This window comes from Pipra filicauda, unplaced genomic scaffold (genome assembly GCF_003945595.2).
Source record: "Pipra filicauda isolate LSUMZ 115617 unplaced genomic scaffold, ASM394559v2 scaffold35_size7292922_pilon, whole genome shotgun sequence".
NCBI lineage: Eukaryota > Metazoa > Chordata > Aves > Passeriformes > Pipridae > Pipra > Pipra filicauda.
The window spans coordinates 1,574,729-1,596,573 of NW_024104487.1; the positions used below are offsets into that span (position 1 = coordinate 1,574,729).

Here is a 21,845-nt window from a genome sequence, read left to right on the forward strand (position 1 = left end):
TGCAAAACTGAGCTTCCTCTGCCTAGGGATGCCAGGTGAAACTTTTCAGTGTACAGACCATTAAGAGGGAAAGTAAGGTAGTGTTTGCCATGCTTGCAAAATGGGCAGGAAGTGCTGCCCACATTTGTTCTCCTCTGCCCCCACCAAGGCAACATTTTCTCAGCAGCATAAGATAACAACAAGATGACTTTCATTTTGTTAAGGAACAATGAAAGTCACTGTAATCTAATTGCAAAGACTGTGATGTACTGTTTATGTTCATCCACATAAATTCAGTTTGAATTTCTTCCATTTTATGATTATGAGGAAAAAAGAAATAGAAAAGTGCAAGAATAAGTTCTTGCAGGAACACAATGGGCTCATAGTTCCCAGAGGAGTTTAAATCTGGAACAGGGAAAAATTGCTTGACTGTACACACTGACCCTTAAGTATTGCTAATTTGTGCAAGCCGGGGCAGTTCCCAAGCTGCTATCCTATCTTAAGCTAAACAATGCTTCAAGAAGCTGTTTCTCATTCTTTGACATCTCCCTGATTTGCCATATCAGCAAGGACATAGGACATAGCAAGCCCAGTGCAGATTTGTCTCAGCTGCCTCCAATGTCTACAAATGGGTATTTAAAGGTGCAACACATAGATATTAAAGTAGAGGTGATGGAAGAGAGAGATTAGTTTTTCTCTACCACAAGTAAAATCAACAGCAGACCTGATTTTTAAAATCAGCTGTCCTGGTGAAACAACATGGTGTGAATGCTGCTGTTCTGGTCTCATAACAGCACTGTAGGTCCACTTTGTGCTGGATGGAGTAAATAGCTGCACTGGAGAAGCAGTTCCCATCTAAATCCAGAGTAAATGCTGTGAAGAAAACATTAACAGATAGCACTCTTCTAAGAGCAAGATAATGACAGAAGTAGTGTCCATGTGAACACCTTTCTTCAGTCCTGTTACATCTGTCTTAGTAGAAAACGCAGCTCACCAAAGTCACTGCTCTTTCAAAACGATGTGACAAATCTTACCGGCGCCCTTGCTTCACTATCTGATGACTATCTAAGATGCAATATTGGGTGTTTTTTCAATCCTGGCATTCCAGTAATAGGAAGTAAAACAGCCTGTCATGGGAAAGACTCAGCTTTTCCTCTGAGGAAAAATGAAATTACTGTTTAAAAATAACCAGTGCAGAAATCTGCTTCATTTTCACTTTTGCTTCCAAATTCCTCTTAAAGAAAATTCTGTTGAATAATCAGTTCAAATGTGAAACTTCTTACTGTCATGTAGCATAGAATCACAGTTCATATTTTTTTACCTGACTTACTTACAGGGTTTTACATAGAGAGTGCATTAAAATTCTCTGAAGTGACATAACGTTGATTTACTGTTCTTACTGAGATTTTTTTTTTTAGTCTGTCCTTTGATATAATTTCAACCCCTTATTGCTCTTGTGCTATGAAATATCTTCTATAAATTTCCATGCTGGTGGGTACTTGTGGTAATTTCTAGTTCAATGTGTTAGAAAGTTTGGAAATGGGATATGGGCATTTAATGATGTCTCTCTAAAGATGACCTGCTTAGACATAAGATAGCATTTACAACTTTTATTCAAATTCACACAAAATGTTTGAATCCAAGCACCATTCCTGAGACTGAAGCAGTTAATAAGGGCATTCTTAAACAAAAATTCCTTGAGCAACAGTAAGTCCAAAAGTAAAGTGTATCAAAGGCACTCAGATGACCTCTTCACAGTGGTAAACCACATCTCATGACAGCATAATTCCCAGTAACTTCAAGATATCTGAAGAGGCATGGCTTTCCATTGCTGAAGTGCAAGTACATCCCCATGAGTTCACTGTTTATCCCAAGGCTAAAGTGCTGTAATTTCCTTTGAAGTCCCCAAAAACAGATACAAGAAGTGCAAATTATGGCATATAAGATGAAGAGTTTTCACAGAACCAAATCTCACTGTCTCTTGAAGCTGTGACAGTTGACAAGTACAAAGCCTCAGTTTGAGTGTTAGAATCATCTCCTTAAAGAAAGAGAATGAAATAGTATTAGTTTAAAAATTTGCAATAACTTAAGAAAATAAATAACCTGATTTTAACAATTGAGTGGTAAAGAGTGAAAGCTCTATCTTAATTATATGCAAATTTTTCTGGGCTGTGCTGAACTTGCAGTGGCTCCTTAAAACTGTCATAATTTACGAAGACATTTTGTTCCAATCTTTTCTGAGGTAAGAACTATCTCTGTCCCTCTCTTTTCTGTGGTCCAAATTCTGAATTTTCTATTACATCAAAGTCATCACTGACTTGCAGCCATATAAATTAAATAACAAAACTGGAATCTGGTTAGAGAACATCCGTGGAAATGCTTATCAGTAAATCTGTGCATCTGATTAAAAGTGTGCAGAACTAGGACTTCAGTGATGAGGTCAAATGTCCTACATATTCAGTTCTGATTCAGCTTGAGCTGTAAGTTAAAACTGATAACATTAACAAGCCCTGTTCCCGTAACCAGAGCCATGTGGGTCATTTCCAAGGCACTCTGGTAAAGCATCTGTGGCTTTTATGTTTCAACTACCTACCTACTCATCATGGAAAAAAGGTTCTTTCCAGTGTTTCTTAAAAATATGTGATGCTGAGAAATATAAATATTTGTCATCTGACTTACTGCATGTTGCACAAAACTTTCGGTCATTAAAATGAAGAAGTAAAACAAAACCACAAAGAGCAGCCTCGTCTCCTTTAATTTCTTCATTTCACTAAGTGCACAGAGGAGGCTATGGCCTATATAGTAAAAAAATTCTACAACAGTAATACAAAAAGCCATGGGAAGCCAGGATATCCTCAGACAATGTGCACTGGAATTATGCCTGGACATGCACCAATGCTGTCCTCCAGAATGCTGCTTGCTTTAAGCCTGTGTTCATTTGTGCATGGCATAATGCCACTAAAGTTTCACACCATCACGTGAGAGCCTTTGACTAGAGCAAGTGCTGATTTCTAAAAGGTGAAAGTGTCATTTTGACTGTAATATCTACCGATGGTAGTGGATTGAACATGCAAACATGACAATCTGAGGTGAATTGGGAATCAGTGAATTCATGCCTTCTTCCCTAATTTTCACCTACAAAAGTTATTTTTTAAGCTGATGACTTCTTGATGTATTGTTTTAGTAGTCAGAAAAATGGGCAGATTCTCAAATAAATCCTGTCCTTGGAAAGGCCCTGACTTGCCTGTTTGTCCAAAAGCTGCTATGTATTGTTTCTTCAGGCTGCTTGACCAGCTGTATCACAATTTTGCTCCATTTTTGCTCACTGGGAGAAAATCATGCATATACCTGGAGCACATTAGGCAGCCTGAGGGCTGACCTCAGTAGGCTGTGTTAGGGTCTGCTTGGACTACAAGGAATTACAGCTTAATCCAATACCTCTGTACCTAACACTGGCCACAGCCTCTCTCCTCACAATGCATTAACCTGTCAGATCTTTTATTTATAGGTAACAAAAATGATTTATGTAACTAGATGCTTTAAGAGCTTTCTTATCATATTGCTTTATAGTTTTTTATGGTGGTTTCTTTGTTTCAGTTCATTTTTAGTACAGATGCATCCTGACAGTTTTTTACCTTCCTTTTGCAACGTAAAAATTCCTAGGGATGTCTAGGGAAGTCATATGCTCCTAAAATGAGAAGTAGCTCAGGACATGATATAATATTCCAGATAAATGAGGTATCATTTTATTTGTTGTTAAGACCTGTAGCCTAATTCAAAATATAACAGACTATTACCACCAAAATCTTGATGCCTTCCAAAACAACCAGCTTTCCATGTGTATCCTACTCAGCCAAGACTACTAGAACTCCAGTTAGTATACAGAGATGTATGCTGAGCTATGTATGCAAGTTATCTCAGTAAAAAGGAACCAACATCCATAAATTTTTACATTGCCTGTAAGAAAGTCAAAAGCTTTAGATACTGTATTTTTAAAAAACTGAGGGAAAAATGAATTTAAATTCGAAACTATCCTCTATTTTGATGTAACATTATCAAGTTGCAATCTACATATTTTTTACAATTTTAGATGTAAGAAAGAAAAATCTGTAAGCATAAATACAAAAAACCCTAATGACTTACTGTTCTCATCTTTCGGGTTAGGGTTCAGTTTTCTTTTTCTGCCTGTTAAAGTAAATATATACAAATTTAGCTTAAACATTTCTAGGCCTGAAAGAAACAATACCATTTAAGTAAACTTTAGGTTAAACTGAGCTTTAAACACATTCAAGTTTGCTATTGTCATACCAAATACATAAATTTTTCTACACTTCTTTTCTTTTACAAATCTTGAGCCAAATTCCGAAGTCATAATGTTAAGACTCCTTTCATGACTATAAATATATTTGTCTAAGTTTACTGGAGTCTATTCATATGCAAGAAAATACTAAAATAATAGCCCATTTGCTTTATTGCTTTAGCACTACTGCACTTGCAAACAAGGAAAGAAACACTGTTTGTGATAGTCTAGGATGGCACACCATTTTAGTTACACAGCCTTAATGGAGATGGAAAACAAAAATTCTGTGTCATATGCTGTAGCTACAATGTCTGCGTAGCTATGAAGAAAACACCATTCAAGCTATGCTTTTACAGCTCTCCTTATCCAAGGCAAAGCTTGTTTTTACAGAATACTAGATAGTATTTACGGAATACTAGCTGGCCAGTTTAAAAAATGTATCTTTCCATGTACCTTGTCTCACATAGGTAATAAGATGAGGAAAACAAAACCCAACTCAAATGATCCAAGATCTCATTTTAGAACATCCTTATCATCTAGAAATAAAATGTAACCAAAGTCACACAAGTTTGCCTAGTTACCAAAATTTCCTACATGTTGTTCACAGGAAAAATAAAGAAATAGTGAAAAGATTCACTATCTGAAGTAAAATGTACCTTTTCTGGATTGCCCATTCTTGAATGATTTTCTCTTCTGAAATATTATTAGTGCAGAAAGAAGGACCGCTACAGTCACACATGTGGGGATGATAAATGACATCAGGGATTTTTGTCCACTGTACTGTGTACTCATTAAAGCTGTCAAAATCATGAAAGTAAATTTATAACTTACAAAACAGGCATTGTTTATGAAGTTATTGGTTCAGTTTCTCCAGAGTCTTTCTCTGACTGAGCACAAGATTCTTTAAATTTATCAATGTAATGTTTTACACTCATTTTATGAATACTTTATACTGCAATATTTTTGTAAAAAGCCTTAAAAAAAAAGATTCAAATCTCTCATTTCTATGGCATGCAAGTGAGCTCTACTGCAACTTATCTGTATGCCACTTCACAGACTCACAGAATCACAAAATAGGATGGGAAGGGACCTCTGGAGATCATCCAGTCCAACCCCCCTTGCAGGGTCACCTAGAGGAAGTGACATAGGAACACATCCAGGTGAGCTTGGATGCCTCCAGAGAGGGAGAGTCTACAACCTCCCTGGGCAGCCAGTTCCAGTGCTCTGCCACCCTAAAGGTAAAGAAGTTCTTCCTCGTGCTGATGTGGATCTTGTTGTGGTTTAGTTTATGGCTGTTACTCCATGTTATGTCACTGGACACCATTGAAATGACTCTGGCACTATAGTCTTGACACCTAGTTTTGAGATATTTTATGTGCATTGATGAGATCCCCTCTCACTCTTCTCTTCTCTTCTCTAGACTAAACAGGCCCAGCTCCCTCAGTCTCTCCTCCTAAAAGAAGTGCTCCAAACTCCAACTCAACTTTGCAGCCCTCTGCTGGACCCTCTCCAATAGCTCCTTGTCTCTCTTGTCCTGAGGAGCCCCAGAACTGAACACACTCCAGATGTGGCCTCCCTAGGGCTGACTAGAGGGGGAGGATCACCTCCCTCGACCTGCTGGCCACACTCTTCCCGATGCACCTCAAGATACCATTGGCCCTCCTGGCTGCAGAAGCACACTGCTGGCTCATGGACAAGCACACTGCTGGCTCTTGTCACCTACCAAGACTCCCAGGTCCTTCTCAGCAGAGCTGCTCTTTTTGGGCAGCCCCCAAACTGTGCTGGTACTTGGGATTATTCCTCCCCAGGTGCACTTGCCTCTGTTGAACCTCATTAGGTTTCTCTCCGCCCAACTCTTCAGCCTACCAAGGTTCCACTGAATGGCAGCACAGCCTTCAGGTGTATCAGCCACTCCTCACCCTGGTTTAGTGTCATCAGTAAACTTGCCGAGGGTACATTCTATCCCTTCATCCAGGTCATTGATAAACTAGCTGAATAAGACTGGATCCAGTACTGATCCCTGGAGAATGCCACTAACTCCAGGCTTTCAATTGGACTCCACCGATGACAACCCTCTGACCTCTGCCATTCAGCCAGTTCTTAATCCACCTCACTGTCCATTCACTTAATTTACATTTCCTGACCTACAAGGATGTTATGGGAGACATGTCAAGGTAGACAACAAGGTAAACCAATTAATTAGGAGTCTATCAAGGAAGACACCCATGCAGCTGAAAAAATTCCCTCTGTACTGGCAGACAAATAAGGGGAGCTACCCTAAAATTAAAATTAGAATATATAGAATACAGACTGTCTTGTTGAACTGTAAACTAGCTGAGACTTCACAGATATCAATAATATTGACTTGTTTAGCTTCCCGAGCATCAATATTACACTGTTTTCTAGAACTGAATTCCAGTGATGAATTATAGAACATGATGTATGTATGAATACTCTCTGACCTATACAGGTTAAAGGTGATACAAACCTGAAGTGGAAATATGAGCTGAAGTTTCTCCATTCAGTTCTTTATTCCAGAACACACAGCTGTAGTTCTCACTCATATTTGGTTTGAATGTCAGGATGCTGGTGACATTGTAGAGGCCATCTGCAGTCAGTGTATAGGTGGTATTTGCAGGTCCACTGAAATTGAAGTTCTTCTCATTTTGCCAAAAAACCTCCGCCAGAGGAAAGCCTTCTGACTGGCACATAAAAACAAACATGTCTTCACCTGGTTTTCTCATTACTTGAGTGTTTATTCTCTTGTAGGATGCTGCATAAGAAGTTGTTGAGTGAAATTGTTGTATGCAACAATAGTCATTTTCTCACTTCACTTTTCTTCCTTCCCTTTAATGCCACATATTGTCTATGGCTGTATCTGAGGGAAACTTATTTAAAATGATGAAGGATGTTTTGTATAGCAATGCAGTATTCATTATTCAATCCTTACCACGCCTACAGCAACAGAATGTACTCCACTACTTTATACAAGGCAGCTGTTGACACTAAATTTATGATTTATCAATATGGAGGACACAAGTGAAGGCTCATAGGACTCTATTTTCACTTTTTGAATATGCCACTTCAAGAAAAAGGCTGATTTTAATGTTTGTTTTACCACAGCTTATAAATAGTGTGATATTCTCATTATATTAGAACAAAATTGACTTTTCAGGGAAACCAATGGGGGTTTTAAGAATGACTGTGTCCATTTTTGCATTTGACAAAGGTTGTTATTTAGATGTCTGGGTAGGAAATTAATGCTGCCTTGTGTCACATGGATATGCATGGGAAACACCAGAGGTCTTTCAAAGGACTGGTCTCTCATGCTGTCCAGTAACATCTGCCTTTATTACTAATGTCCATTTGGCTTTGATGAACACAGAAAATCACGTGTCCTTGCTCTGGGAGCTGCAGTCACTTAGGGAATTCCCAAGCACTTGGGTAGTTGCAGCAGTGCTCATAAGTGTATTAGAGCACCTCTGAGAAACTTTTGGGAATGGCCCAAGGTAGCCCAACAAGGCAGGAGATCAAATGGGAGGTGGTGACACTGGAGAAGAGGGTGTGGAAAGAAGGAGGAAGGATGAAGGATAGATGGAGAACAAATGCTGTCCCTCTCTGGCACAGACTGCTCCTGGAGAAGCTCAGCTAGCCATTGAACCAAAGACTAGTCAGCAACAACACAACTGCTTTGGTTCAGCTGAGGGCTGAGCACAGGGTCTTCGTGAGAGAATTAGCAAATAATTCCTTCAAAGTAATCAATTTCTACAAGCTTGTAGGAATTTAGTAGACACATCTCAATGAATATATACTTACATTCAATTCAACCACTAACCTTTTACTTCCAAAGTAATATACTTGTAGTCCACACCCCGGTAGTTAATGAGACAAAGATATGATCCCGCATCTGTGATCTTCACACTGATGATCTGAAGGATAGCTCGTCCCAGCTTCAATTCACTGTGCAGAAGTGATGCTCTTCCTATGTAATCAGGATGTTGGGATGGAGGGACTGCCTTCCCATTGCGGAGTGTGTACACCTCTTTTGATTTCAACCAGCCTGGCCTTTTCTGCTCCCAAACAACAGTTAGGAGTTCTAGATTTACTGAGCCATTCACAGGGAATCTGCATTCCATAGTCACATTGTTCCCATACTCTGCAATGTAGAGCTGTTGAGGAACTTCAACTGTAAATAAAGCTACATGAAAAAAAGAAAACTGTTTCATTTGTTGTATTAAAATGTGTTCTGATTTTCCTTAAATTTGGGCAATACTGTATCAGGTAGTCAGGCATATGGTTACTGGTTTGACTGAACACTTTAAGCATTTTTTGTTCATACTCACATTAACATTTTAAGTTAATATAATTGCCATATAGTAATTATAGCAAATGATCTATATTGGTTACAGAATCTGAAAGATAAGGAGAAAATGAGCAAGTTTTTTTTTCACATTTTATAACTAACTTCAAGCTCAGCCAGTGATTACACAGGAAGCACTTTTATGATACTATGATGGTCTCTTATATGTCCTAAGATTCTAGTAAAAACAACAGTTAATTGAGGAAACAGTAAATTTAATTTCATTATCCTTTACAAAAAGAAATACCAATGTAGTTCCTGTGAAAGAGAGTTGCACTGGATAAGCATGTGCTTAGAAGATCTGCTATGTAGCAATTACAGTCTCCTACAACCCTGAAACCATGTGAATATCATTCGATCCCATGCAATTTCTCAGATACATGCAACAGTATTACAGAAAATATATAAAAATAATCTTTGCCATTCACCCAATATGAAATACATATTTTTATGAATAGTTTACCATTTTAAGGTGTACTTGATAAAGCAGAGTTATTTACAATACATCATTCAAAATACATTGTTACTACTTTCTGTACTGGATGTACTATATATTGGTAGATTTAATTCAGAAGCACTTGGAAGTATTGATAACAACATTCCAAAGAGCATGCAACTGTTTATGCATTCCTTTTATTGTATGTGTTTGTGAAATAGTTGCAGGGAAAACTTCAATTCCTCTTATAAGTGTTTGTTTTTTCACTCTAATACAACTGTAATGAGGGAGAAAATTATATGAAAAATCTGAAAAAATGCCAAGACCCTTCTGAGTTTTAGCCAAGCTGCTCCTCCTACAGGCATGCACAGGGGAACATAGGTGGTTGGACTTCACTTTGCCTCACACTGAGGTTGTTCTATTTCCCAGTGGGTGTGGGGTGCTTTGGTCATCCTCCCTCTCACAGCCATGGCTGCTGATGCTGGACACCTCAGCTGTCAATATGCAATACGTTAAAGAAGCTTGACTGTGGAAAGTGATGGACATCTGTCCTGTGCTCAGTTAGTGCCAGTGCCTTCTGTAAGACATTGAAAAGCAAAGGCTCCAGACATTACTGGCCATTCATGCAAATATTGTTGGAGATGCTGAAGCCCACGTACTAAGGGCTGCATTGATTCTGCTGATGGAATTGAAAGACAGTTTCTCTCTCACCTGAAACCATGGAGAGCTGTATATCCAGCAACAGAATTGTGAGGATCTGAAACATTTTCTCAGGTGGATCTGAAACAAAAGTAGGATGGCATCAGAACTTGCAAAAACTACCTTTTCCTGCTGAAGCAGATCAGAGCCATGCTAGCCTTCAAAACCCATCACATTGCTCATAAACAGCAAAAATAGAACCAAACACCAGGCTACCAGTAGAAACAAGGAAAATCCTGACTAAAGCAATCCATGCACACATGCAGAGTATGAACCAACGGCAATGAATGAGTAGCAACAAGGGGAAATAAAACATTTCCACAACTTCATCCATGACGTTTTCAGAATCTGTAGCTTGCAGGCAGCCTTAAATAGTCTGAGAGGGCAGTGCTTTTACATGTTTTACTGCTCGCAAATAATAAAAATCAATTGCAATTAACATCTCACATGCTGGAGAGCTTCATAAACACGCACAAGGGGATTTTTTAACTGTCTGCACTAACACCTGATCAGTTTACAAGACCACTAACCCGATTTTGTTTCAACTTTGCTTTGCATACTTTTTTTCAGATTCTTATTGTCTGAGTTCTTTAACCTAAAGACCAGCAGACACCTGAAACTTATTGTGAGGTAGTGGAAATCTCAAGATGGATAAATTACAGTTTGCTTCAGAATGGATTGGAATGAAGACTTACTGCTGCTAATTCTTTCACTTTGCACATATCAGTGCCTGATGTGTACAAAGTGCCTTGTGTTACTGATAGTAAACCCACAGGCCTGGAATAATGCAAAAGGAGAAAGTACAGTTTTAGAGTGAGTATATTCCTGTTCCAGTAGCAAGCAGACTATTAACTATTTTTCATACTTTTGTATACAGATCAACATAAGTAAAAGGAAAAAAACCAAATAAACAAAAAACAGAAGAAAAATTTCTAACAAAACTAATGAGATAATAGAAAAGAAGGAAGAACTACTTTGAATAAAGTGTGCTAACATACAGTATAACCTGAAAAAAATAGTGAAGAAGATCCAGAAATAAGCTGTAAGGAAGTAAAGAAGAGAAGGAGCACTTTTAGACTTCCCCAGAGCTAGACTAACTGGAGGAGGGGTTTAATTTTACTTTGGTGTTCTTTTGTGGCTCAGCTTGAAACATCCTTTTTCCAGTCTTCTCAGGTGCTGCATTTCTCTCATTGTTTCTGCCTTTGAGCTCTCAGTACCTCAGAAAGTGAGGCTCAAGTTTTAGAAAATTAGCAGCCAAGATTATAGGATCTAGTTGATCAAAGGAAGGCAGTTGATGTAATCTATTTGGATTTCACTAAAGCTTTTGGTATGTGTCTCACAGTATCCTTTTGGACAAAATATCCAGGACGCAACTGGATAAAGACATCATGAAGTGGGTGAGCAACTGGCTCATGGGGCAAGCACAGAGGGTAATAGTGAATGAGGTAAAATCAGACTGGTGACCTGTCACTAGTGGGGCTCCATCTTGGGCCCTGTGCCCTTCAATATCTTCATAAATTATTTGGATGCAGGACTCGAAGGGATACTAAGCAAGTTTGAAGATGACACAAAACTCAGAGGAGCTGTTGACTCCCTTGAAGGCAGGGAGGCCCTGCAGAGAGACCTCGACAAATTAGAGGACTGGGCAATCATGAACCATATGAAGTTTAATAAGGGAAAGTGCTGGATTCTGCACCTGGAATGGGACAACCCTCGATGTCTGTACAGGCTGGAGAATGAGATGCTGGAAAGCTGTGCTGTGGAAAGGGACATAGGGATCCTGGTCGATGGCAAGTTGAATCTGAGTCAGCAGTGCCCTGGCAGCCAGGAGGGCCAACCGTGTCCTGGGGGGCATCAAGCAAAGCATCGCCAGCTGGTCGATGGAGGGGATTGTCCTGCTCTGCTCTGCACTGGGGCAGCCTCACCTTGAATATTGTGTGCAGTTTGGGGCACCACAATGTAAGGAATATATTAAGCTATTAGAGAACCTTCAAAGGAGGACAATGAAGATGGTGAAGGGCCTGGAGGGAAAGCTGTATGAGGAATGGCTGAGGTCACTTGGTGTGTTCAGCCTGGAGAAGAGGAGACTGAGGGGAGACCTCATGGCAGTCTGCAACTTCCTCAGAGGGGAGGAAGAGGGGCAGGCACTGATCTCTTCTCTGTGGTGACAAGTGACAGAACCCAGGGGAAAGGCCTGAAACTGTGTCAGGGGATGTCTAGGTTGGCTATTAGAAAAAAGTTCTTCCCCCAGAAGGTGGCTGGGGACTGGAACAGGGTCCTCAAGGAAATGGTGACAGCACCAGGTGTGTCTGAATTCAAGAAGCATTTGGACAATGCTCTCAGGCACATGGTGGGATTCTTGGTTATGGTCCTGTGCAGGGCCAGGAGTTCGACTTGATGACCTTTAGGGTCCCTTCCTACTCAGCATATTCAGTGATTCTGTAACTTTTTTGGGAAATTTAGACATAGTCATTTGATGTCACAGATAAAGCTGGATATGCAAACTACCATAAGCAGACTTATTTGTAAATGAAAGCTAGTTACTTTTATCAGAGGACTGACTGATTTGCCACTACTTAATGTGTGATGAATGGTAATTACTTTGGCTGTATGAGAAAGGAGCTAATAAACATTATCAGTATCTCAATTTTCTGGATGCAGAAGACTCTACTGCCCTGACAGCTAGGTTAAATTTCACTCATGGAGCCACCATAGGAAACTATGTTTCACACTTAATACTATAAAGAAAATTACCGTCCTCAGTCTCCTGCTATGCTCACTTCTCTATACAGCTTACCTAGAAGCAGGTGGACCTAGTGGGAAGAACTGAATGAAGAATGAAACAATATTTCACATCAATATTTAGATCCCTGAGTTAGCCTTATGTGAGACATTTGAGGTAATCCCCTCCCTTTTTATAGCTCGAAGTACATTGAGAATGCAGAGTGTGTTTATTTCATAATGTAGGGCATGGGACTTTTTTAAATATACATATTACTGAGAGTAAAATGATAGAACAAAAATGAGGGGCAGCATAAACCAAGCCCCAACAGATAGAAATCATAGTTATTAAATATCAAGTAAATCTTGCCTAACCAGACGGATTAGCATGAGAAGAGCATTGCACATAACATAAATAAATAAAAGAACCCAAATGCAAAAACATTTTCACTTGTGATACCAAACGCAGAGTCATGGGATGCTTATGGGGATCAGAAAAGATCTGTATTAGATCTATTAGATGCTAATAGATCAAGGATCTATTAGCATGGATCTCTATTAGAAGGATCAAGGATTTGTCAGCAAGGATCTATGTTAGAAGACATCCTTCTTTATTTCCATAATCTCACTAGCAGACATCAAGCTGTTTTGCAACCTCAGTGCAATCTACCCATGCAACTTAATCATGTGGCTCTGCTGCCTGACACACATCCATAGAGAAATCTGCACCAGCATCTGGAAGGTGATTTCTCCTGAGCTTGCACTACCAAACCTTCACACAGTTACAGAATAGCCCTTGTTTTCTCTCTGTTTTTTGAAAAACATATGGCATGCCCTGATATGCAATAGTCCTTGTACACAACTATCCTAACAAGCTTATGCACAGCACATCTTTTTTTTTTCCTTTAATCAAAAGGCCATTTCTAAAGCATTTTCATAATTTCATAGGGATATAACAAAGGAATGCTGCAGTATAAAATCAGCACTTAATAGTTCTAGCAACAAAGTGAGGAATTGAAAATACATATCTGACAACATGAAGAAGTTGCATGACCTTTCAACAGCAATTCAGATCTGGTCATCAAATTATTTCTCAGACCAATCTGCAGAAGGAAAAGCAAGTTTTCACACAGTGCTGTGTGATTATGAAAATCAAGCTGAAAAAATTGTGAGGGTTGAGGTGATGAACAGCATCACATCAACATCTAAAAATCATCATGGCTTTTTATGAGTTGTAATAGTTTCAGTGAAGATGTGGGGTCCAAGACTAATAATTTGAATGGGGACAAAGAAAACAAAAGTATGACTATGAATGGGAGAAAGGAGAAATATAATCTTCTGTCTTTATACAGTTTTTTTGGTTTACTGGAAGTACTAAGTTGAAACCCATACTCGACTGTCATCGGCCCACAAGGAACATATCCTGGTAAGTTTTTTTAGTGAATGATGAGTGAAATCTAGATGGCAATGATAAAAAATTGCTAAAGTTCTGCCAAAGAGCTGTTTTTAAAGGATCAAGGAGCCATTAGCATAATACCTGCTAATATATATAATAGCATGATATATGCTAATGTGATATATTAGCATAATAGCACCAAAGGTCAAAACCCACACAATGTATTGTTTTCCTGGTTTTGATTCAGCTGATCGTGCCTGTGACTTTAGTCCTGATCCCAGCTCACGTACCCACAGGGATTATAACACTCATCTCCAGAAAAAGGTAATTTTTGGTTAGTGGGATGCCTCACTCCACATAAAATCTCAAGTGGTTGCCCAAAATCCTTCTGGTAAGGAGTAAGAAGGATATTTCTTGTTCCCTCAGAAAATTTAGACTCAGCATTCCCATTTCAAATTGCACAAGCTGTATGCTCCAGGCAAAAATGTTGTTCCATTTTCAACATAATGTATAGACTTCATTTAATTCTACAGATACAAGTGAAGAGTTGTTTATCCTGACAGAGCTGTATATTATGAGGATGCTCTCAGGAACTGAAATTGGTAGCAAAATGGGAACATCAAACTCCTATATGCTTAAACCATGAAACTCTTGAGCAAAAGCTGCGATAGTTCTTTTAAGTAAGTGCTTTGTGTAAATCTCTTTGGTATGTGTTTATTGCTATGGCTACTGGATCTTATTTTCAGGAAAGACTCATGTGAACTACAGTGAGTTGTTGAGTGAGGTAGGCACTAGTCTATCATGGTCATAAGCGTTAGGACTGATTTGGCCTCAGTTAAGGAAAACTCTCACCATGTTGATAATATTAAGTTTACAAGAAGTTTTGTAAAGCAAAGGAACATAAAGATCACAGAATATTTTGCAACCTACTCCCTAATAATAAAGATTGAAAGCCGTATCTGAATAATGTAAATTAAATTCTATTCCTTTCATCCATACATCCTGAAAGATAATAATGATTTTCTTAAATAAAAGGAGCATCTTACTATAAGACCCTCTGGAACCACCTTTGCTTAGTAGCCTTGCTATGATTGTCCCTGCTAACTGCAGGGGGATTGGAATAATTGGCCTTTAAAGGTTCCTTCCAACCCAAATCATTCTATGGTTCTAAAATTGTTCCCAACACGAGAATAACAAAGGATCATATGCTGAACAAATCTTTATGCTATCCACTAAACAAACACAACCAGAAGCACAGTCAGTGACTCAGAGACCTTACAGTCTAGCAAATCATGGAAAACCCTTTCCAGGAAACATTATTTCAGCTATTAAAATATTTGTATTCCAGCAAATGGATAATTAAGAAGAGTAAATTCATTTGGCATTTACATAATGAAACTTAGCAGCATTAAGCAAGGAGGGTTTTGTAGACCAATAACTTCCACCAGAATAATCAGAACTGCTGGAAAAGCTAAGCAAGCTTTCAAGCCACCAAATTTTCTCCAGGTTTAAAGCAGAAGACAAATGAACACAGAGGTTCACAAAAATTGCTCAGATTTCACTCTGAAATAACAAAGAATTAAAGGACTAACGGAAGGGGTTTTGGTCCTTTTGAAATTTAATGGGTATGGGTATTTTAGACAGACCCTTGTTTGTACTGTATTTCCCTGCAGACTAAGTTATCCCATTGACAGCACTTATAACATGATCATGCTCAGTTTTAGCTAGTATAACACAGGTGTTCTTACAACATTACTGGAAGGAACCAGGGACATTGCACTTCCACAACTCCCACTGGGAGGAGGATGGTAATGTCACCAGGCTGGCCGGGTGGCCTGTGTCCACCTCCACATGAACTGTCAAGTACACTTTAGCTAACAAGGTATTGCAAGTGGTCTGAAACACTGATAAGGAATCCTTAGCTAGCAGACTAGATTTGAAACACCAATATTGCAAATTATTTGTTCATTCCGACATTCAAAATTTTTACTCGACTGCTGACATACTCTGTAACATTAGAGAGATCAGCTCAGGTCACTCTTTTCCTATTCCCTCTCCTTCCAGGGTCTTTGTCTTTTATACTGCAAAGGTAGAACCTGTAGAAAACACAGCACAGTGCCCTCTGGAAATATTCCAAAATAACAAACTCATCCGAATACCAGAAGCAATCCAGCTGTGTTAACATGGCATCCTACTTGGCTCCGTATGACTCTTCCTGCATGAAACGGAGCTTTATGTTCACTTAGAAAAGAGACTATCTTGTCATACACCTATGTACACTGCAAAAGATTGAGGGGTCCCAGTCACTGTTTGTTTTGTCTTTCTGTTACTGAAACTCCCTTATCTTCTGTGCATCTTGCAATTTCAAAAGCTTCCTTCCAACACTATCACATGTGCAAAAAGGCACAACATTTTTGACATCCTCATGAAATGGCTAAACTGATTTTCCTTTCAGTGAAGGATCCAGTTCTAAAAAAGAAAACTAAAAAAAAAAAAAAAAATAAAAATCCTAGGTCAAAAAATAAACCACAAAAAAGCAGCATTAGATCCTCATACAAACTACATCTGTTCTATATCTCACCATCAGAAAGAAGGTACTTTGTGTCCGTGAGGAATTTCATACAAAAACCTAACCATGCATATTAAAATTTGTTCAAAGTCTATTTCTCATGCCCATCTCAGTATATTCTGTGGACATAGTCTTTTGCCCTCATTCCCTCCAACCCACTTCATCCACATACCTTCTCATCTGCTATTTTTCCTCTGCTTTTCCACACTTGTTGCAGTGTCTCATTGCCCACATCACTCACAGTCAATTTATTATTGGGACCATTGCTTTGCTTCTGATGATGACCTATGACAGCCTATTTGCCTCATTTCAGTCTGCTCTCCATCTCACTTCATCTTTCAAGTGAAGAGATAATTTCTCACATCCTCATTAGCTCACACTTTCTGTGAATTCTCACTTTCACTACATTGTTTAACTGTCACCTGTTGTATCTTTTCCACTGTTACTTTTTTTTGTTCAAAAATACAATCATTGTCAAATACAATCATTGTCTAATACAACCTCAAAAAAATACTTTTTTTCCATAGATGCTAGGATAGGATTGGGATGAAATTTTGTTACAGAAAACATTATATTTAAAATGCATCTGTGTATTCTACAGAACACACACCTTTCAGCTCTTAGCAGCAGCACTGAACGGTACAGGCTAACACTCTGACACTGATATACTGCAAATTTTCCTTCATTTCTTCAACTTCTACAGAAAGAAAGACTTTTCAGAGAGGCACAAGAAATTCTCCTCTTCATAGCCTGTGCCCCTCCTGAGATGCAGAAGGTGAAAATCTCCAGACTAGCTGTACAATCAAAACAACCCACTGTCTGCAGGTAGTGGGTTAAAAACAATCAAAAGAAGGTAAACAGGAACACAAAGATATAAATATATACAGAGTTTTTTTCTCCGTTTGACTCTTCCCTGAAATTCAGAATGAAATATTTACTAACAGCTATGTCCTGGTGCATAAGCTGAAGAGTTCAGCAGCACCGCTTATGCATTTGCCTGTGACAGAAGATTGAATTGCAAGACAGGTTCAGCTTCTAAAACTAGGTTTTAGTTGTATTCAAGTTGTATGGACCTGTGTTTCAGGATCTGGGACTTAGCAATCTCCGGTTCAGAAGCAGTCTACACCCCAGAAATAACTGGAAAATAACTTAATTTAAGCAAATCTTAAGAAACTAGAAAAAAAATCTGCAATCCATCAGTTAGAAATACATTAAATATCAATTTGCATTTTATCATTGTTATACTCACATCAGATCTTTATGCGGTCATTGGAGAATCCAGTTCATGCAGTTAAGATTTCCAAAGTTTTATACAAAGTATCTCTGTCCTATTTGCACAATAGCAGGAACCACCCAAGTCTCATGACCAGTGCATATGCAACATGCACCAACAGCACAGCTTGTAGGCTGATTTTATTCATGCTTTATGTCACGAAACAACTGACTTTTAAAAGGAAATCACCAAGATTGTTAGGATCTGGTTAGCAGTTCCAGTTTCGTTTTGATGTTTCATGCTGAATATACTCTGAGGTCAGGTCTCTGCGTTGCTGAGAATGTGCATCCAAAAAAATTACACAAAGCATTCTATAAAATTTATATGCTCAAATTCTGCTTTTAATTGCACTCATAACTTTTTGCTGGGTTTATACCCCTTTAGAGAAGTATACAGCCTTGGCATTTGAACTTGCATTTGCTAGGACTGTTCTGCATTCATGAAACTATCAAGGTACATTTTCTTAGTTTTCATCAGACTAATTTTACAAGAATTCCTCTAGTGATTACCTAGCATTTGCAGCACATATTTTGTGTTTTCATATATATTGATATTATTACAAAACAAAACAAGAGGATAATCAAACACTCCAAAGAGGCTGTGGATCTCCGTCCTTATCTTACAAATATATCAAACTTGACAGGACAAAGCCTGAACATTTGGATTTAAGCTGGCACCACTTTGAGTGTGAGGTTGGACTCAGTGACTGACAGATCTTCTTTCCAACATAAAAGTTTCTGTTCTACTAAACAGCCTTATCAAGGGACGTATCTGTTCATTTTTCATCACTTTATTCTTTAATTTGTGATGACATCATGATTGGGAGACATAAAAGAGGATACAGTCTTGCTAGGTTTCTTGATGCATTGGTATTACAGGTCGGATACACATACTCTTTTGTCTCCAGTTAGCTCCTTATCACTTGGGAGAATTGTGCTCTACCTCCACACAAATAATGATTGTGGCTTTAGTCCTGTGAATCCTGTCTGGTTTGGAATGATGTGTGATGATTGCCTGCCTCACAGTTCCAGACTGAGTCAGACTGTGAAATCATGTCTACTGCTGCCTAGCGCAGAGCAATCCACCTTTTTTTCCTTAGTATACTTACTCTGTGTAGCCCTGTCACATAAAGTAACTCCAAGTTACTTTATAAAGTAACTCCATAAAGTCTCCCCTTTCCCCAGAAAAGCTCCAATGACCTCTTTGGCAGCTGTTAGAAGTCAAGGATTTGGATGACTGGACACTTGAAGAGGAGAGAAAAGCCCATAAGATTAGGGTTGAGATTGATCTATGATTTACAGTTAAAATCAAGTTAGGCCTTATGATGGCCTAATACTTTCAGTAAAAGCAAAAGGGAAAAGACGGCAGAAAACTGAGATCTGTGCTCTTTTTGTAAGTATGGGAGAGCGGGGGAATTGAATCTTCTTAAGGCTCTTCTTCCTGGTTGATGCTTGCCTGCCTACTGTTTCTCTTAACTCCATCTTCACCCTCCACCTGCTGCCAATTCTCAAAGGCCTTGTCTGGTTTGTGGCCTTCTACAAGACAAATAGCCTATTTAGGGAGAAGTATTTATGCAAACACACCTTTCAATTAATAACTTTTTTAAAAGGATTTATTAATGGTAAAAATGAAGAAATAAAGCAAAAAAAAATACAGGATGTGCAGGTCATGCAGATCCTTTGAGCATTCTGAGATAGTAAAGGCTCTGCCAGAGCCACTGTAAAAGACGGATATCCCAGCTCAAGTCATGGCGCTTCCCAGTAAATGTTGTTGCGGAATACCAGGGTCCTACCATGTGACACTCTCTGCATAAAGAAGCCTTGTTTTGTCGATTGCATTGTTTTGTTCCTTCTCTTTTAATTAGCCCTTATCTTGCCTACTCCCTCCACAACTTCCTCACTTGTTTATAGAGGAATCTCTACCTCCCCTGCATCCAAGTGTCTAGTTTCTCAGCAGTTACTATGACTTTTAAAAGGAAAGCAAAAGTGTTCCTTGTTCTCTTTCCACCTGACAGAAAAGGAACCCCAAAGTTGCTTCACAATCACCATCGCTGCCTTCTACTCATTCTAAGGCAATACAACAGGTTTTCTTTGTGGGTTCCCATTTTGGGATAGGGAGAAAGCTCAGTGCAATTGCCCAAGAGTCAGTGATCTGCCTTGGGCACGTCATGAACACAGCAGTATCTCACAGGTACTTGACTGGGATAATATTTGCAGGACTAGAGAAATATAGAGAGGAAGACTGGGAATTAGGGGGAAGATGCTGTAGAACTAGAAGTCTTACTGCTAACATCTGCAAAAGCAAGAATTCTAGTGTTAATATCTCTGCTACTTTGTTGGTTAGCCTATACTAATGATGCACCACTGGTACGTGTCCTTCAAGGATGTTAAGGCTACTTTTTTGGCCAAAGGGAAAAGGGACACACATCCTGCTGGTTCTGCTCCAGGAAAAGCCCTGGCATTCATATTCTACAAAATTAAGTGCCACATCACAAAACAGGCCACCAGACTGGTTCATAGTCACATTTTTCAAATGAATGAATCCTGAACTCAAATACCAATAAGCCAATTTAGACTGTGCATATGAGCCAGGCTTTTATGAGCACTTTTGGAAATCTGATAAAGCCTGGCCATTAGGAAGCAAAATGCAGCTTACTGAAGCTAAACCTGGTCTATCTTCCTGCTGGATGTTATTTTTCCAGATATCCAGAAACACTGAAGTAGCACACAAACATTTTTAACTGAAGGAAAAAATACTATTACACATATAGTGCTTAACTACATTTTTATGTTAGGATAGGAAGGATTTTCTCTTATCTAGTTCTCACAACATACATTTGTTGTACTTTCACTTAGGTATATATTCTCCCTCTGTCATGAGTGGAAAATAACTCAGCTGAAAGCTCTCATGGCATTGGAGGATAAACATGTGGGCCTGTCTCCCCGTATTCATAATAACAAAGCCGAGGGACTTGGCTTATCCTAGAAGCTTAATTTGGAAAGTTACTAAAATTAGATTAGACAAGATCTGGTTCATATTCCAGAGAAGTATAAAGTACAGCTTATTTAGAGAGGACAGCTCTTTTCACCTTATCTGTTATTCACCACACATGCTGCTTTTCTAGGGAAGGAGCAAAATTTCACACTTCCTATCAACCACTCAGGAACTCAACCACTGTTATTTTAGATGTTGGGGTTTAGCTACAGAATTTAAAGCTACATTTCTGTCCTCTCATTTCATTATCTTATTCATCTGATATACAGCATTTTCAACAGTAACTTACCCTTTCTCCTGCGGGGAAAAGAGAAATGCAACAGTTCTTTTTGTTTGGTGGAGTTTGATAAAGACATAAAATTCAGTTCCATGACACTATGTTCCATGTGAACATGGAACATGACACTGTCTTGCAGTTCCATGCATTAACAGTACTTCTTTGCAAAGGCTGATAATAACTAAAAGGAGCAGACTTCTACTTTATTATGCACACAGCTATTGCAATCTCAAAGAGAAAGTAGAAAATTAAGGGGTTAAGTTGTCTGGAAGGGAAATCACTTATGTGGTGATGTGATTCTATATTTGTGTGTTGAGGAGAGTCAGTGCTTTGTATACAAATGGCCCTGACATTTCCAAAACCATTTTTGCACTCTGTGGATAACTGAATATTGGCTATCACCTTCAGTGACACCCAGACTACGGCCTCAAAAAGTGTGTGGGGAAACAGGAGGGGGTGTTCAATGGCAAGAATTAGTATATCAATATGCAAGCTCTGCAATGAATTAGGGAAATTACTTTATAGTAATTGTTTTTCTTAACTGGGGTCTACCAACTCCACTATGGTTATATGATGCGTTTTTCTATCATACTATATATCCTACAGCTCGCTGAGATATAGTAAACACAACCTTACATTAGCTAGATTGAATAGTGCCAGCAGTGAAACCCTGGGCTGAGGACTGCGTTCACATTCTTAGGACTGCACAACAAACTTATTTAAACAGAAAAATAATAGCCAAACCCAATGAGATTCCAGTTCTCCGTCATCTCTTCTTTGTGGGAGCCATCAGCAGGATGACACAGGTGTAGACACTCTTCTACACTCAAATCTTGCATTT

General features: G+C 38.8%; 1 protein-coding gene across 1 annotated transcript; it reads right to left on the reverse strand.

Annotated features, from left to right (window-relative positions):
* Positions 1–1,633: 1,633 nt before the first annotated feature.
* On the reverse strand, positions 1,634–8,505 carry LOC113981985 (programmed cell death 1 ligand 2). Its single transcript, XM_027709753.2, has 5 exons — positions 8,115–8,505; positions 6,768–7,052; positions 4,936–5,076; positions 4,123–4,164; positions 1,634–2,017 (listed from the first exon to the last, which is right to left on the reverse strand). The coding sequence occupies exons 1-5, from the start codon at positions 8,503–8,505 to the stop codon at positions 1,911–1,913; spliced, it is 966 nt and encodes a 321-aa protein (XP_027565554.2). The 3' UTR covers positions 1,634–1,910.
* Positions 8,506–21,845: the final 13,340 nt, after the last annotated feature.

Bases quoted from the DNA above. Each gene is read 5' to 3' on its own strand.
- LOC113981985 (XM_027709753.2), bottom strand. From the start codon at position 8,505: ATGAAACAGTTTTCTTTTTTTCATGTAGCTTTATTTACAGTTGAAGTT. The intron at 7,053-8,114 runs GTTAGTGGTTGA...CTTCTTATGCAG, and splicing joins TATTACTTTGGAAGTAAAAG to CATCCTACAAGAGAATAAAC. The intron at 2,018-4,122 runs GTAAGTCATTAG...TCTTTCTTTAAG, and splicing joins TAACCCGAAAGATGAGAACA to GAGATGATTCTAACACTCAA.